The 16,396-nt window shown below is 42.9% G+C and overlaps 1 protein-coding gene across 1 annotated transcript in view; it reads right to left on the bottom strand.

Moving 5' to 3' along the window:
• Positions 1–229: 229 nt before the first annotated feature.
• taok2b (TAO kinase 2b) overlaps positions 230–16,396 on the bottom strand; it is a 62,987-nt gene continuing 46,820 nt past the window's right edge. The window contains exons 19-21 of the mRNA XM_055921173.1: positions 14,178–14,390; positions 12,179–12,361; positions 230–4,988 (exon numbers count right to left, since the gene is read on the bottom strand). Of these exons, the coding sequence (XP_055777148.1) occupies positions 4,086–4,988; positions 12,179–12,361; positions 14,178–14,390 (1,299 nt within the window). The 3' untranslated portion in view covers positions 230–4,085. The remainder of the gene's footprint in view (positions 4,989–12,178; positions 12,362–14,177; positions 14,391–16,396) is intronic.

Below are 16,396 nucleotides of genomic sequence, written 5' to 3'. Positions count from 1 at the left end.
ACAGCTACAGGACAAAAACAACATAGGCTATCAAAACGTTTTCATATCCGATAACTGTCGTATCTAGTATAGCCTATCTTTTTCTTGGTTTGTATAGGCTACATAAACATGCAGGATGCAATTATAACAAAAATAACCATTCAATCAATTTGGGAATATGCTCAAGCCTAAGCAAATTAATGCTCATTGTAATATACATATAAAAATAAAAAAAAGACAGGAACACCAATGTTTATCATTCATTTTTATTTTGTATTACTTTGCTTTTACCCTCTTGTTCAAAACATTTTAAAGAACCCTATTCTTTTCCCTCAAGCTTGGAATCCCCTGATTGGAATGTTCAACTATGTTTACATATTAACTGAAAATTTCCCCTTTGCAAACCATAAAGCACAAGTCCACACAGAGCAGTCCATATCATCATCTAACCAGCTATGTCTGTGACAAAGGAATTAGGATCTCTACTTCCTGATGTCCATTATGATTTCCTAGACCTTAAGATAACACCATTTACTGCACCACCCCCCAATACCTATGAATTAGCATGTTATGTTACCAACCATCCATCCACATATCAAAACCCACCAGTCTTATTTATATAAGGAGTTTTCTGCATGCACTGGGACTTGTCAGAGCTGGTGTTTTTGAGAAGGAATAAATAAATCACCCTGTTTGTACAAAGGAACAGAATCTCAGAATCCCTAGTTATAAACAGAGTCTTAGCTAACTGAATGAGGCAAACCCCTTTAATTAAGAAAGGGGAAGTTAAGTATTTTAGTAATATGGCCCTGGTGAGTGTAGGCTTAACTACACAACAAATGGTTGACAACCCTTGACCTTAAAACTTACTTCAACTTGTAGCACAAGCTCACTGACAAGTGGCTCGCACCTTGCAATGATGGTGTGCACTGTGAGATTATCATCTAAATTGTGCACCATTCTTTATCTTTGAACTTCATTTTGTTCTTCATGCTAGAATATGTGTGGGCTCGGGTAGAATAAATCATCGTGAAATCTCTAGAAAATTCACCTAACGTTTTCATTTCAAAATCCAACAAACGAACAGAAACATACCAGAAGAGGTTAATAATGTTCATGTCAACCAATGTTGCTTCTTTTGGATATGTCACCTTCCTTTTCATTGGGGTCGGACCTTTTATAAAGGTTACACAAGTGTCTTTAAAATGCAATAATGTTTGTTTGTCTACAAAAGTGGCAATATAACTAGACTGTATACCACTCAACCAACACATGTACACACATGAATAATCAACAATTATTAATAAAACATTATTAATAATCATTAATACCTGTTACACACACCATACCTGACATTTCAATGTATATCTATTTTTTACACATTTTCAACCATAGCTCATAGTCAAAAGTGGCATTTTTCTTGCAAGATAAAAACACATTTTTGTACAAGATTACAACAACTATATATGGATTAGTAATGGTAATATTGACCTATAGAAAATGCTTTCTTAGTCTAAATCCTGGATTCAATACTCATTGAATATATCAAAATTACTATGATCATTGTCGTTATTACTCCATAAAACGGATACATTTTTGTTTTTAAAAGGAAATAAACAAGAATAGCCATTTCTCAAGCAAGAATTTTGCTAGGACTGTCTGGGAGTGGTCTGAGTGGGGAGGGTAAAACTAAAAACTAGCAGTTTTTGTCAGAGGTTTGGAACGCTCTTTCTTATTGGTCTATTAACTGTCTGGTGATGTCACCAAAACAAACCAAGCTGAAATTTCAGGCGGTCTTTTCAAACATGTCTTATACTAAAAGGGCATTATCATAATTTTCACAATATTATTCCAACCACAGTGTGGAAATATATATACACTGCAAAAAGTGAGCGTTAAGCAAGCCTAAATATCTTACATTGAGTGATAATTAATGTTTTTTTCTTGTTTTTTCTTACTAAGCTAAATGATCTAACATCATTGGCAAATAATTGTGCTTATTTTAACCTAAAAAGTCTTAATACGAGTAATTTAACTTATTTCAAGATATTTTTCTAGAAGGTAAAATTATCACTCAATAGAAGATATTTAGGATTGCTTAGATTTCACTTTTTGCAGTGTAAAACACAGACAAATTAAGTTTCTGACTGCACTGGTCTTTAAATACCAGTGAAACTTGGACAACTAATACTGTACATCTCAAATGTGATTTTGGTCATGTTTACAAATGTTTTGTACATTTATGTAATGCATTGGAGCGACTCCCATGGACATCTATGTCATTTTTAAAGATTATAAATGCACTACATCACCAACAGTATATGGACACCTGCTTATTGAACATCTCCTTCCAAAATCATGGGCATTAATATAGAGTTGGTCCCCCCCTTTGCTGCTATAACAGCCTCCACTCATCTGGGAAGGATTTCCACTAGATGTTGGAACATTGCTGCGGCGACTTGCTTACATTCAGCCACAAGAGCATTAGTGAGGTCAGACACTGATGTTGGGCAATTAGGCCTGGCTCTCAGTCGGCATTCCAATTCATCCCAAAGGTGTTTGATGGGATTGAGGTCAGGGCTCTGTGCAGGCCAGTCAAGCTCTAACACACTGATCTCGACAAACAATTTCTGTATGGAGCTCGCTTTGTGCACAGGGGCATTGTCTTGTCATGCTGAAACAAGAAAGGGCCTTCCCCAAACTGTTGCCACAAAGTTGGAGGCACAGAATAGTCTAGAATGTCATTGTATGCTGTAGCGTTAAGATTTCCTTTCACTGGAACTAAGGGGCCTAGCCCGAACCATTAATAACAGCCCCAGACCATTATTCCTCCTCATCCACACTTTACAGTTGGCACTATGCATTGGGACAGGTAGCGTTCTCCTGGTATCCACCAACCCAGATTCGGCCGTCGGACTGCCAGATGGTGAAGTGTGATTCATCACTCCATAGAACGCGTTTCCACTGCTCCAGAGTCCAATGGCGGAGAGCTTTACACCACTCCAGCCGACGCTTGGCATTGTGATCTTAAGCTTGTGTGAGGCTGTTCGGCCATGGAACCCCATTTCATGAAGCTCCTGACGAACAGTTATTGTGCTGAAGTTGTTTCCAGAGGCAGTTTGGAACTTGGTAGTGAGTGCTGCAACCGAGGACAGACGATTTTTACACACTACGCGCTTCAGCACTCAGCGGTCCCGTTCTGTGAGCTTGTGTGGCCTACCACTTCACGGCTGAGCCGTTCTTGCTCCTAGATGTTTCCACTTCACAATAACAGCACTTACAGTTCATCGGGGGAACTGACTTGTTGGAAATAGCCGAATTCACTAATTTGAAGGGGTGTCCACATACTTTTGTATATATAGTGTATGTCATGGATGACGGAAAAGTTGTTGAGGTCATTTTGTTGTCCACACAAATGTCTCTCTCCATTCCAGGTGCTTTCATTATTTTTTATGAAACCGGGTCTGTTTGTTGCCTTTATAAACATTCTGTGTATTCATATTAATTTACATCAGCCGTAATTCTTGCGTGGTCATCACACCATCCCTTTATGACTTCTTAAAGGCCTTGGTGACGTCCCGAGCCAATTGTTTTTAACACATCTACAAAATAAACCAAAAAACTATGTCAACAAATAAGTTATAAACCAATAAAATGTGTTTCGAACAATAGCTACCTTTCTGAATGCAGACTAAAACCAGCATTTTTATTGTTCCCCATGTCTTCCATTTCTGAAGCCATACAACACAAGTGCTTGCTAGATTATCAGGACACCACACACTACATACATACATTCACTTTTAGGTCTATTGTCTTTATCTCTTCCCTTTCCATGCACTTTCCCACCTGTTCTCTCGCTTCCTCCATTCCAATATAGAACATCATAGAAGAAGACATGGCTACCTTGAAGAGCAACCCTCAAACTGACACCTACCCCCCTCCCTTCCCCTGCCTCACCTCAGAAAAAAGTCAACAGACACCACCCCATCTGCATCCTTTTCCCACCCACTTCAATGGTAAGACAGATAGCTACATTCCCCCATCCCCGTCTACCCCCTACCTCCTGCTCTCTCTCGGGTAAACACCCTCCACCGCCTCCCCCCTCTTTAGGAGTAGGAGAGGTGGGAGCCGTTGGAGATGTGCGAGGTGACTGAGGTGCTGCGGCTCAGCACCCCGTCGCCTCCACCCGCCCCGCCAGGTCCCCCTCCGGATGCCGTCCTCCTCAGCGGCTGGGGGCTGTTCCTCAGGGCCATGAGGCTGGGACCGCCCCTGACGGCCAGCCCCCCGCCATACACCACTCCCTGCAAGGAGGACGAGGAGGGCCCCGAGATGGAGGGGGGCGCGGGGGGCGGCGGCGGCAGCAGGGCCAGGGACTGAGAGGAGGAGCGAGAGGGCAGGTTGTGGGAGAAGTGGTGGGGGTGTTGCGGGTGGGCCAGGTCGCCGCTGCCTCGGACACCGGCCCACTCCCTGTCCCTCTCCTTCTCCCGCTCCCTCTCTCTATCCCTTTCCCGCTCCCGGTAGAGCTGGGGTGTGCTTTGGTGGTGGTAGTGCTGTGGCAGATGATGGCGGTGGTGGTGTTGTTGGGAGGAGGAGGAAGAAGAGGCTGACGAACGAGATGAAGGATGCACCTCCCTCCCGTCCCTCCCCAGACCCAACCCCAGAGCCATGCCGTGAGAAGAAGAAGACTCCCCTTTGCTTCCCCCTCCAACACCCCCACCCCCTCCACTGCTACTACTGTTGTGGCTGCGGCGCGAGTGCGGCTGGGGCTGGGCGTTCTGGGGGTGCATGCCTTGGCTCCAGTGGCCCCCGCCGGAGCGGAACACTGGTGGGGCGTTGGTGTAGCCCTGCTTGGGGTAGGCCTCGCTGGGGATGCCCGTGAGGGCCATGTTGCTGAAACCCAGACGGAGGCTCTCCGAGTCAAAGGACTCGATCTCACAGGCCTGCCGCTCCAGGAGGGTGCGGATGCGCTCAGAGCGCTCATTCTGAAGAGAAAGCATCTCCTCCTCAATCTGTTGGTAATAGGGGGAACAAGGGCACAGAAGTGTTGAACGTGAGAAAACACCCATAAACACACGCACAGACAAACATTTGTTTTACTATCCTTAAGGGGACCAAACAATTGATTCTCATTCAAAATCCTATTTTCCCTAACCCCTAAACCTAACTCTAACCTTAACTCTAACCTTAATCCAAAACCCCTAACCCTAACTCGTAAACCTAATTGTAACCCTAAACCTAAAATAGGACTGGCGAAATGTCCCCAGTAGTCCGAATTTTCCTTTTTTTACTAACCAAAAACACACACACAAACAAACACACACTCAGATGTCTTGGATGTTTGTCAAAAAAAATCCAGGTTACAGTGCATTTGGAAAGTTCAGACCCTAGCCTTATTCTAAACTCGATTAAATTGTTTTCCCCCCTCATCAATCTACACACAATACCACAAAATGACAAAGCGAAAACAGATTTTTTTTAATTTTCTGCAAATGTATAAAAAAATAAAAACATAAATACCTTATTTACATAAGTATTCAGACACATTGCTGCATCCTGTTTCCATTGATCATCCTTGAGATGTTTCTACAACTTAATTGGAGTCCACCTGTGGTAAATTCAATTGATTGGAAATTATTTGGAAAGGCACACACCAGTCTATATAAGGTCACACAGTTGGCAGTTCATTTCAGAGAAAAAAACAAGCCACGAGGTTGAAGGAATTGTCCGTAGAGTTCTGAGACAGGATTGTGTCGAGGCACAGATCTGGGGAAGGGTACCAAAACATTTCTGCAGCATTGAAGGTCCCCAAAAACATAGTGGCCTCACTCATTCTTAACTGAAATACGTTTGGAACCACCAAGACTCTTCCTAGAGCTGACCACCCGGCCAAACTGAGCAATTTGGGGAGATGGGCCTTGGTCAGGGAGGTGACCAAGAACCCGATGGTCACTCTGACAGAGCTCCAGAGTTCCCCTGTGGACATGGAAGAACCTTTTCCAGAAGGACAACCATCTCTGCAGCACTCCACCAATCAGGCCTTTATGGTAGTGGCCAAATGGAAGCCACTCCTCAGTAAAAGGCACATGACAGCCTGCTTGGAGTTTGCCAAAAGGCAGCTAAAGGATTCTGACCATGAGAAACAAGATTCTCTGGTCTGATGAAACAAAGATTGAACTCTTTGGCTTGAATGCCAAGCGTCACGTCGGAATGAAACCTGGCACCATCTCTACGGTGAAGCATGGTGGTGGCAGCATGCTGTGGGGATGTTTTTCCATCAGCAGGGACTGGGATACTAGTCGGGATCGAGGGAAATATGAATGGAGCAAAGTACAGAGAGATCCTTGATGAAATCCTTCTCCAGAGCGCTCAGGACCTCAGACTGGGGCGAAGGTTCATCTTCCAACAGGACAACGACCCTAAGCTCACAGCCAAGACAATGCAGGAGTGGCTTTGTGACAAGTCTCTGAATGACCTTCAGTGGCCCAGCCAGTCAGAGTCCGGACTTGAACCCGATCGAACATCTCTAGAGAGACCTGAAAAAAGCTGTGCAGCGATGCTCCCAATCCAACCTGACAGGCCTTGAGAGGCTCTGCAGAGAAGAATGGGAGAAACTACCCAAATACAGGTGTGCCAAGCTTGTAGCGTCATACCCAAGAAGAAATGAGGCTGTAATCACTGCCAAAGGTGCTTCAACAAAGTACTGAGTAAAGGGTCTGAATCCTTATGTAAATGTGATATTTCCATTTATATATATTTTGGAGCGGGGCAAAAATGTCTTAACCTGTTTTTGTTTTGTCATTATGGGGTATTGTGTGTACATTGATGAGGGATTTTTTTTTATTCATCCATTTTAGAATAAGATTGAATACTTTCCGAATGCACTGTATACAATAGGCCATGATTGATTTTGGCATAATTGGCCTGGAATATTACCTCTTTCAAGGAGCTTTACGTTTGATAGGGTTATTTTACCCAAAAATATTTTAGTCCTACTTACAAAAAATAAAATAAAAAATACACATCCCTAGGGCCTCCTGGGTGGCGCAGTGGTCTAGGGCACTGCATCGCAGTGCTAACTGCGTCACCAGAGTCTCTGGGTTCGCCCCCAGGCTCTGTCGCAGCCGGCCGCGACCGGGAGGTCCGTGGGGCGACGCACAATTGGGCCAGCGTCGTCCAGGTTAGGGAGGGTTTGGCCGGTAGGGATTTCCTTGTCTCATCTCGCTCCAGCGACTCCTGTGGCGGGCTGGGCGCAGTGCGCGCTAACCAAGGGGGGCCAGGTGCACGGTGTTTCCTCCGACACATTGGTGCGGCTGGCTTCCGGGTTGGAGGCGCGCTGTGTTAAAGAAGCAGTGCGGCTTGGTTGGGTTGTGCTTCGGAGGACGCATATCTTTCGACCTTCGTCTCTCCCGAGCCCGTACGGGAGTTGTAGCGATGAGACAAGATAGTAATTACTAGCGATTGGATACCACAGAAATTGAGGAGAAAAGGGGATAAAAAAATAAATAAAAAATAAATAATAATAATAATAATAATTTTAAAAAACACATCCCTGCAAGAGTGGCCCGAAGGGTGTTTAGCATCCCCAGTGGCTCTGCAAGTGCTGCGAGGATATTCTCCGCTGCTGACTTGCTCTCCAGGCACCATCGCATGAGCATGAAGCCATAGACTCTGGCCAAACTCATGTTTCTAAAATGAATTCAAAGGCACTGTAGATGGAGACTAAAATAAGGCAGTCTACATTTAATTTGTATTTAATTTAAGTCACAGGCTATATATGCAATTTATAGACTATAATGATTTAATACAGCGAAATGTTGTACCTTTTAAATGTAAAGTTCCCATATTTGGGGATCCTATTTGATTTTCTTTATTCAATTCAGTCTGGTATGAGAAAGGTAGCCCCTGTCTGCAAAAGCAGGGTGTCTGCGGAAAGCTGAGTATCTTGGCTATTGATCGGTGCCTTCAAATCTTTGGTGTGCCTTACAACCAGATGGGCATACAAATTTATAAAGGCAGACCGAGCTGATGACCTTATTTCAAGATGGCTGCTACCTACATTCCTGTTAGTGTTTTGAAGTATAATCAAAATAAACACAGAATACGTTGATACACACCGAAAGCCGGGACTCCACAGATCAAAGATATCTTATTTGTCTGCCTGTGAACTAATGTTATTGATCACCAGTCCCGAGAGTCAAAATGTTTATTTTACACAACGTTTTCACCAAACATCTTACAAGGTAAGCTTCAATTTGGTCTGTGTTTGAGCTATAGGTACATGGAGGGTATCAAATTACTCCTTAGGTTGGCAGGAACAAATCCTATTGCCAATGTTATCTGATGATGTATGACTTAATGGTAACATCTAATGTCCACCAAGTGACTAAATATTTTGCATATAAAGAAATATGAGGTTGCCTGTAGGCTACTATGGCACCTCGACAGTCTTGTAGCCAATGATATGTTTTCCAGGGATATGCAGTTGACCTGGGTGGGACAAAGCAAGAGGCACATCCAGTGTGCAAAAACAGTGCAATTACCACATTCGGACACTTTGGAGAGGTTGAAAGAACACTTGAATGCACCCTGGATACCCCATAACACCACCTCAATGTTTGAGTGAGGTTGATATGGTCGATATTGTGTTTTTATACTGAACAAATAGCTTTTAGGGATTGCAAATATGTAATAGCACTGGAATGATCTAATTTACAGACATATGCCACTTGACAGGTTTGGGGACACTTGGAACACTTACTAAAACATCTGCCCATTTCTAATTGTTAGGTCTACCAATCCCATTTTTTTCCTGATATTGTTCACACGTTGTGGAAGCCAGCTCAAGTCATCAATAATTCACTTGTAGCTTGTCAATGAAAGATGACTTAAAAAAACAAACCAAAAAACAGTTATTTTGTGTGCGCTTGATCTTGTGTATTCTGAACTATGTAACTCCTATCTATCTTCTGATCATTTCCTCATAATCTCCCAGATGTCTTCTTTCCAAAAACATCAAGTTTTTTTATGTCAATCATGTAATTACACATGAATAGCAGTTACTTTTGGGTATGTCTATTTAATATGCTGAGCGCTTAATGTCCCTGCCAGCCTAGTGTGTCGCGCATGCAAAAGCTTGACAATTGATTTATTTGTAGGCTATAACCTTGAAATAATTGTAATAATATAGACAAAATAATTTATTTGCACTCGATATTTGGCTAGCTGTCTGGCTCCTGACCTATTTAGAGTGTTTATATGCTGTTTAATACGACATGTAGCCTATTTGAAATGACGAGTGCTTCTTACAGCCGCCTTTTCCTGTTGTTTATTAAAATACTTTTCATTCAAATCATATGGTTTGGTTTCAATACTTCAAAACAAAATGGTACAGTAGGTCCAGGTAGTCACAGATATAGATATGTGTTGGTTAAATTGTGATTTTAATGAAAGGACCATTTTTTTTTTCTTTGAGCAAGGAGCGGTTTTTAGCAGAGCGGTTGGAAATCCCACTCCATGAGCGATGAGTGGGATTTCCGACCGCTCATCAACCCCACTCACATACTCTAATTGAAACTTGATATATAAATACTGAACTTCAATATTCAATTAAATTGAAATGTAATTCATAATGAATTCAATTTGTGCATTACAAATTCAAAAATATTATATTAAAATGCAATATCCTCATACAAATAAAAAATGTATGGAATTCAAATACAATTTCTGTTGCCACTGAAATCGTTCCATAGTTACATATCAGTCCCATTCCAAAAGTCCAAAAATGTAGTCACAAACTCTAACCTCTACAACCGGCCTAGGCACTTCTGTAGATCTGAGAGGATAGATAAGCATTCTGGTAATAGCCTCTGATTGGTTGCAATATTGCTTCCACCTATCCAATTTGGTCAGATCTACAGGAGTGCCTAGAATGTAGGGGTGCTAGAGTTAGGTATACATTCTTTGCATTTTTCAATTGGCCAGATACGTAGCCTTGAATTTACATTTTGGACAAACATCCAAGACATCTTTTAACATCCAAGACAAAAGTCCAGGGCTAGGCGGTCAATTTGTAATTAAGCCATACTCTCTGTCAGTCCCAATTCGCTCCCTAAACCTATTTTTGATGTGCGCAGAAATGTAAGGTGGAAACTCCTCCACTACACTGGTTATACCTATCCAGTGGCGACCCGTCATTCAGGGCTTGCCTGTTTTGTATGTTATTTTGACATTAATACGCGTCACATATCAGTTTGCAAACAATGTAAAAAAATATATATAATTGAGTTAATAAAGCTGTATACAAACATGGTCTCTGTTTTGTTTTCTTGAGTTAGGCAGCTCCAAAATGCAGGTGTTTCAGCTTAGCTCAGTGCTTTCTGTGGTGGTGGGGCAAGCCAGCAGAAAATATGGAGCGTTGAGCCGTGATTGGCTCAGTGTTCTGTCACTCATGGGGACACTACGTCACCTCCAAGTCTAAGGGTAAAGCTAGAAAATTCTATCCCCTTGGGTGCTGCCATAGAGTTAAAATAGAAGTGCCCATCCAAGGTCATTGGCCACAGATAAAATGACGTCAAATCACGTAATATGTACAGTAGCTTTGATTGGACTGATCATGTCAACATCATACTTTCAAAATCTTAGCTAGCAGTCATCATCATGAATCAAGTCGACAATCTACTGGCAAATCCTTTTTAATCCTTGTCATAAGAATAGAAATAATGGAGCAATTATAGATAAAATGTATCGGTACTCATCGGCCATTCGACATAAACACACAACGAGCTGGAAATCGCAAATTCAACAAGGAGTGGTTTGGAAGGAATCAGTGATAGTGGCTAACTGCAAGCATGGCAAAGCAATCACTAGCCTGCTATTCAGTGGATTGGCTGTGTGGTCGTAATCTTGGATTAAGGGGCTCTATTCCATGTTTACAATGATAAACATTCAACATTGGCCATGCTGTCAATGAAGCATGACTTGTGTCGCGCTCAAAACAACTATTAACTCGGAACTGCAAAAACTTGACTTGAGTGAGTTCAAGACAACTGGGAAGTCAGGAATAAACGAGCTCCGACTGGGAAAATAAGTTTGAATGGTCATCCAACTCGGAATTATAAATCCGGCCTCTTTCTAGAGCTACAACCTGAAGATCAATGACATCATCATGATTCAACCTTGTTTTTTCCCCCCAAGTTCCCAGTCGTTTTGAAAGCACCATAAATCCAGAGAATGCCAGACTTTGATGACAAAATGTGCCCACGAAAGACAGCCGCGCCACCTTGTTCAAGTGAGCACAGCACAACAAGTTGAGTCCAAAAATATATTGAATGCTGTTGCATAAATTACAGTTGAAGTCGGAAGTTTACATATACTTAGGTTGGAGTCATTAAAACTTGTTTTTCAACCACTCCACAAATTTCTTGTGACCAAACTGTAGTTTTGGCAAGTCGGTTAGGACATCTACTTTGTGCATGACACAAGCAACTGTCCTGACTTGGTGGTGCACACTTAGCCTATAACCTTTTTTAGAGAAATGTAATCATAGAATATTGTAAGAGCTTTCATTGTCTGCTTACATGCCCACTTTATTTATCCTACGGTTCTGACTTGGTGTACAGGGAGAACACTAAGAAAAGCCCATGTTCTGAATTCTGTCGCTGTACATTTCAAAGGTGCTAAAGAAATAGTTATATTGACTACGTCCGTCCTAGCGCGCTCATTAATGTCCTAATCGAAATTAGAAACCACATTTGTTTAAGCAAGTCAGCCATATCAGCTATGTTTCGCTGCCAGACAATGCTCTGCTGATAGCCTTGTCTAGCAGTGGTAAGATGTTGGGACAGCTTTATGTAGGCCCTAAAAGTTTGTGGGCACCGTTCTAGTGCAATTAATGTATTGTTTAGTGTTGTGGCTTTGCTTGCATGCATCCCACGTATTTCTTTTTCTGCACCATCAAGATTTACATGCTAAAATCGCCACTGTACCTATCCAGACCCCGCATACATGCTAAAGTTAGGGGTTAGGGCTAAGGGGAGGGATATGGGACAAGCTGTATCTATCCACCCCTTGCTCCAGGGTGATGTTTCCCCTTGGTACAGATCTAGGATCAGTTTCCCCTCCCCCAACTCGAACCATTAGTGGGGGAAATGATAAACTGACCCCAGATCAGAGTTTAGGGGCAACTTCCCCCAACACCTACCCTCTGCTCCAGCAGTGCCCGGCGGATGGACACCCTCTGCTCCAGGTCCTTGGCCTCCCGCTCATGCTGCGAGTCAGTGTGGATCTTGATCTTGCTCTGGTAGGCGTTGAGCAGCTCCAACTCTTGCTGCAGCTGGATCCGCAGCACCTGATACTCCGCCTCCTGCGTCTCATCCAATCGGAGCTGGAGTCAGAGTGGCAAATAAGGTAGGGCATCAGCATAAAAATAGGTGAAGGAAGTGGAAAAGGGAGTTCCTCCCGTACTTAGGCATAGGGAAACAGAGGGTCAGATCAGGGGATGTGGCGTATAGGAAGGGGATGTCTATCTTAATGTGAGGGAGATGTGTTAAGTTACTAAATGGAAATGTTTTGGGTAGATATTATTGACGAGGTAGGGGTTTGCTCCGAGTGAATGTGGGTTGAGTGTGTGATGGTTGAGCACCCTCCACTTCTTTCCATGAGTGTGTGATGGTGTAATAAGTGAGGTATTGTGTGACATGAATAGGGTGTCGTAGTTTGTTTGATACATGCTGTGGTATTGATGATAGTAATAGAGTAGAGATAGTATAGACACATTAGAGACTGTATAACGCTGGGTAAAGCTTGTAACAATGTGAATAGGCATTTGGCTAGTAGCCTACAAGTGGAGGAGTGTGGTGAGAATAGGGACAGGGGTGTGTGTGGCCTATGTAAGGTGTTACATGAGGCTTTGACATATCGCAGATCTGTGCCTGTGGATGTGAGTCGGTGCTATTTGGAGACACAAGAGATGTTCTGTAGCTTTCTGTGTGCCAGCAGATGTGGTGTCGTGTAGGGACAGAGAAAGGGGGTTTGGCTTGCTTGAATGTCTTGGACGTGTATTGGTGCTACGTGAGGACCTAACAGATGCATGTAACTGGGCTCTGTTCAGGAGGGCGTAACGCTGTGGAACGTTACAGATAGAAATGACATTATTAGAGCTGACAGGATTCCTTTTTCTTCATGTCAGAGAGGAGTATTTGTTCTCCATCATATATTTATATCTGAATATTCCACAACGTTCTGCCCTGCTGAATGCGGCCCTGCTGTTCTAGTAGGTATGGGGTGTAACCAAAGATGGTGGATAAATGTCTTACTCAGGCAGTTTACCATTGGGGAAAAATGGTGAAGGTTTCGGTCTGTGTAAGTAGGCGTTCCCTCTCTCGCGTGAGCAGGCTTTCCCACGTGAGTTTGCGGTTCCTCCATAAATTGCTGACACGCTCACGTGAGAGAGGAAACGGCCACTTAAACTGACATTTTTTTCAATTGGAAACTGCCCAATCACAGCTGGCTCTGGTCTACTTATTGTCCCCTCCCCACTCGCCCCCCAAAGAATTGCCAGTGAGATGTCTCACTTTCTCTAACATCTCAGGTGTAATGATGCAGATATAAATAGATATATGAATAGCGCTGACACAATTCCCTATACTGACAAAAAATGTCTGTTCTATATGATACATTTCTATCTGAAAGCTACATCCTCTGAACAGGCCCATGTTGTGCCATGCAAGGACAGTCAGACCCAGGGCAGGGGGTATGGCATGGTTTTTTAGTAGCGGTACTGTTAGTCAACTACGGAGAGGTACTGTTAGTCAACTACGGAGAGGTACTGTTAGTCAACTACGGAGAGGTACTGTTAGTCAACTACGGAGAGGTACTGTTAGTCAACTACGGAGAGGTACTGTTAGTCAACTACGGAGAGGTACTGTTAGTCAACTACGGAGAGGTACTGTTAGTCAACTACGGAGAGGTACTGTTAGTCAACTACGGAGAGAAAGGGTGTAGCTTGCTAGCCAAGTGCAGAGAGGATATCATACTGTTACAAAGTGAGGACAAAGAAAGTGGGGTGATGGTGTCAAGTCTGGGGACAGCCAGGAGTGCAGGCAGCTGGCTCGCATGCCCAGGCAGGGGTGGGTAAGGTGCTACGTGGGTTGGAGGTGGTGCGGTACAAAGAGTGTACAACATCTCCTTGTCTTACTCACAGCCTGTGTGGACAGCATGTCGTTGATGGAGTGGTCGTACTGCTCAGCCAGGATGGCCAGCTTACGCGTCTGCTCATCCTTCAGGCGCTTGAGCACCGCCTTGTGGTCCGCCTTGGGCGTGTTCTCCAGCAAGTGGTTGCGCAGGGCCTTGTACTGGCGTGTCTGGATCTTGCACGTATCCTGGAACTGACGCTTGATCTGGAGTTCTTTGGACTGGATGAGAGAGAGAGTGTGGCATGATGTACTACATTACCCATAATGTTTTGTTTGTAACATCAGGTTTTATCTTAGGCTCTTTCTCAATTTGTCTTTTTCCAATTCCTCGCATCCTATTTCCTTGCCTCCTCCTCAAATGTATTGTACTTCCAAGCTACCCTCCCCTCTGACCTACTACTCCAATGGGTTTTGAGGAGGCAAGAACAGAGGATGTGAGGAATCTATGAAAGACTAATTGAGAAAGAGAATTTTAAAGATTCTCTAAGGCGAACATAATGGTGTCCTGGTTGTCTCCTTACCAATACAGAAAGAGCGAGAGAGACAACTGTTTGGGCTGATGTGCTTGAATGTGTTCTTTTGAATAGGTGAAGATCCAATATGTGTATAGGCTATATAGGGCTGTGGAGTGTGCATTTGGATTTTTACAGAGGTATTAGTGACCTCAATCACTTGCTTTTCTATGGTAGTTTTTTTTTTTAAAGTACCTCTATTGAATGGCTGCCTACTGTATACCATGTCCCAACCCTAAGTGGTGGAACTCCTCCCCTCTGATTTAAACCCTATGTATGCATTAGTGGAGGCAGAATTGGGAAAGACTCCTTGTAATGTCTGACTGGGAATGATTGGAACAGTATAAAACATATGCAAATGAAAGTTGTAAAGGTCCTAAATGGTTATTATCTATAATAGGATGTGCACTCCTAAAAAAAAATAAGTGGTGTGAGGCGGAGTGTGGTAAGTGTACAACCAATTCGTTATCCTTTTCACGACCAACTCAGTATGTGTTCTGTTCACTTATAGTGAGGAAGAAAGTCATGTATTCCTACAAGATACCGTGAGCCGGCCGTTGGATGAAAGCGGGTCTTCCAATGAATATTTCACGTTCCACTTACCTGCAATACATTTTACATTTCAGTAATTTAGCAGACGCTCTTATCCAGAGCGACTTACAGTAAGTAGCGAGTGTATACATTTTCATAATAGTCCTCCATGGGAATCAAAACCACAACCTATGCTTGGCAAGGTCCACGCTCTACCAACTGAGCTACAACTTCTCATATCCGCTGAAGTTGTCAGACATTTCTTAAAAATGTCCTTGAGGGTAAGTCCGAGTATAATAGGCGACAACTTGAGCTGAAAAAGCATCTCCTAGTCTTCATCCCATTCTAGGTACTATATGTTCCATATCAAATCAGGATGTCCTGAATTAATTATTTGGTCAACAAATTGAACATTGCCCACTGCTTCCTATACCGGTAAATACGGTTTTATAAATTTGTTGAATTTAAATTTATTTTCAGAATTGACTGCCGACCCTTAGTTAGCTCAAGGTATTGCTGATCACCAATGACAAACCATAACCCAACTCCTATTGACTAACATTTCTCTAACCACTCCCCCACATACAAGACAAAGTCGTAATATCTGTGATTATATTCAGTTTTAAATCGATCCCTAGCTCCTTCTCCATAGCCATTGCAGATCTGAGGATAGGATAGATTGAAGCAATGTGGCAAAAACTCCACCCAAGCAATCAGAAGGCAAGATAAAGCTATTACCATATTGCTTACATCTATCCAATCCTCAGATCTAAATGAGTGCCTAGGCTGTATAGGCTAGGGTCGATTTGGAATTCAGATATACTGGGTGCGTCACAATAATATCTCCTGAAGTGTACACTCGTTCACTACTTCCCATAAATCTAAACACATTGGATTGCAGGGGGGCATGGTATAGAGGGCATTTCCACCATATTTCTTATACTAGTAATTTACTTTCAAATCCGAGAAGGGAAATGAACAAGTGCACACTTGGAAGAAAGGAGATAATTGGGACGTAGCCATGGTGTTAAAGCTGGGTAATATGGACAAAAGTTAATATCGCAATAAAAGTGCCTGAATTGATGCGATGACGATAAATAAAACCATTAGTTTATAACATTAATGTGCACCACAGTAAAATTAAATAAAAAGATCCTTTCAACTACTAGTTTGATGGTTGTA

The sequence above is a fragment of the Salvelinus fontinalis genome, chromosome 1 (genome assembly GCF_029448725.1).
Source record: "Salvelinus fontinalis isolate EN_2023a chromosome 1, ASM2944872v1, whole genome shotgun sequence".
NCBI classification, from domain to species: Eukaryota; Metazoa; Chordata; class Actinopteri; order Salmoniformes; family Salmonidae; genus Salvelinus; species Salvelinus fontinalis.
The sequence above is the reverse complement of the archived record's forward strand: the minus strand, read 5'-3'. Positions and strand labels throughout refer to the sequence as shown.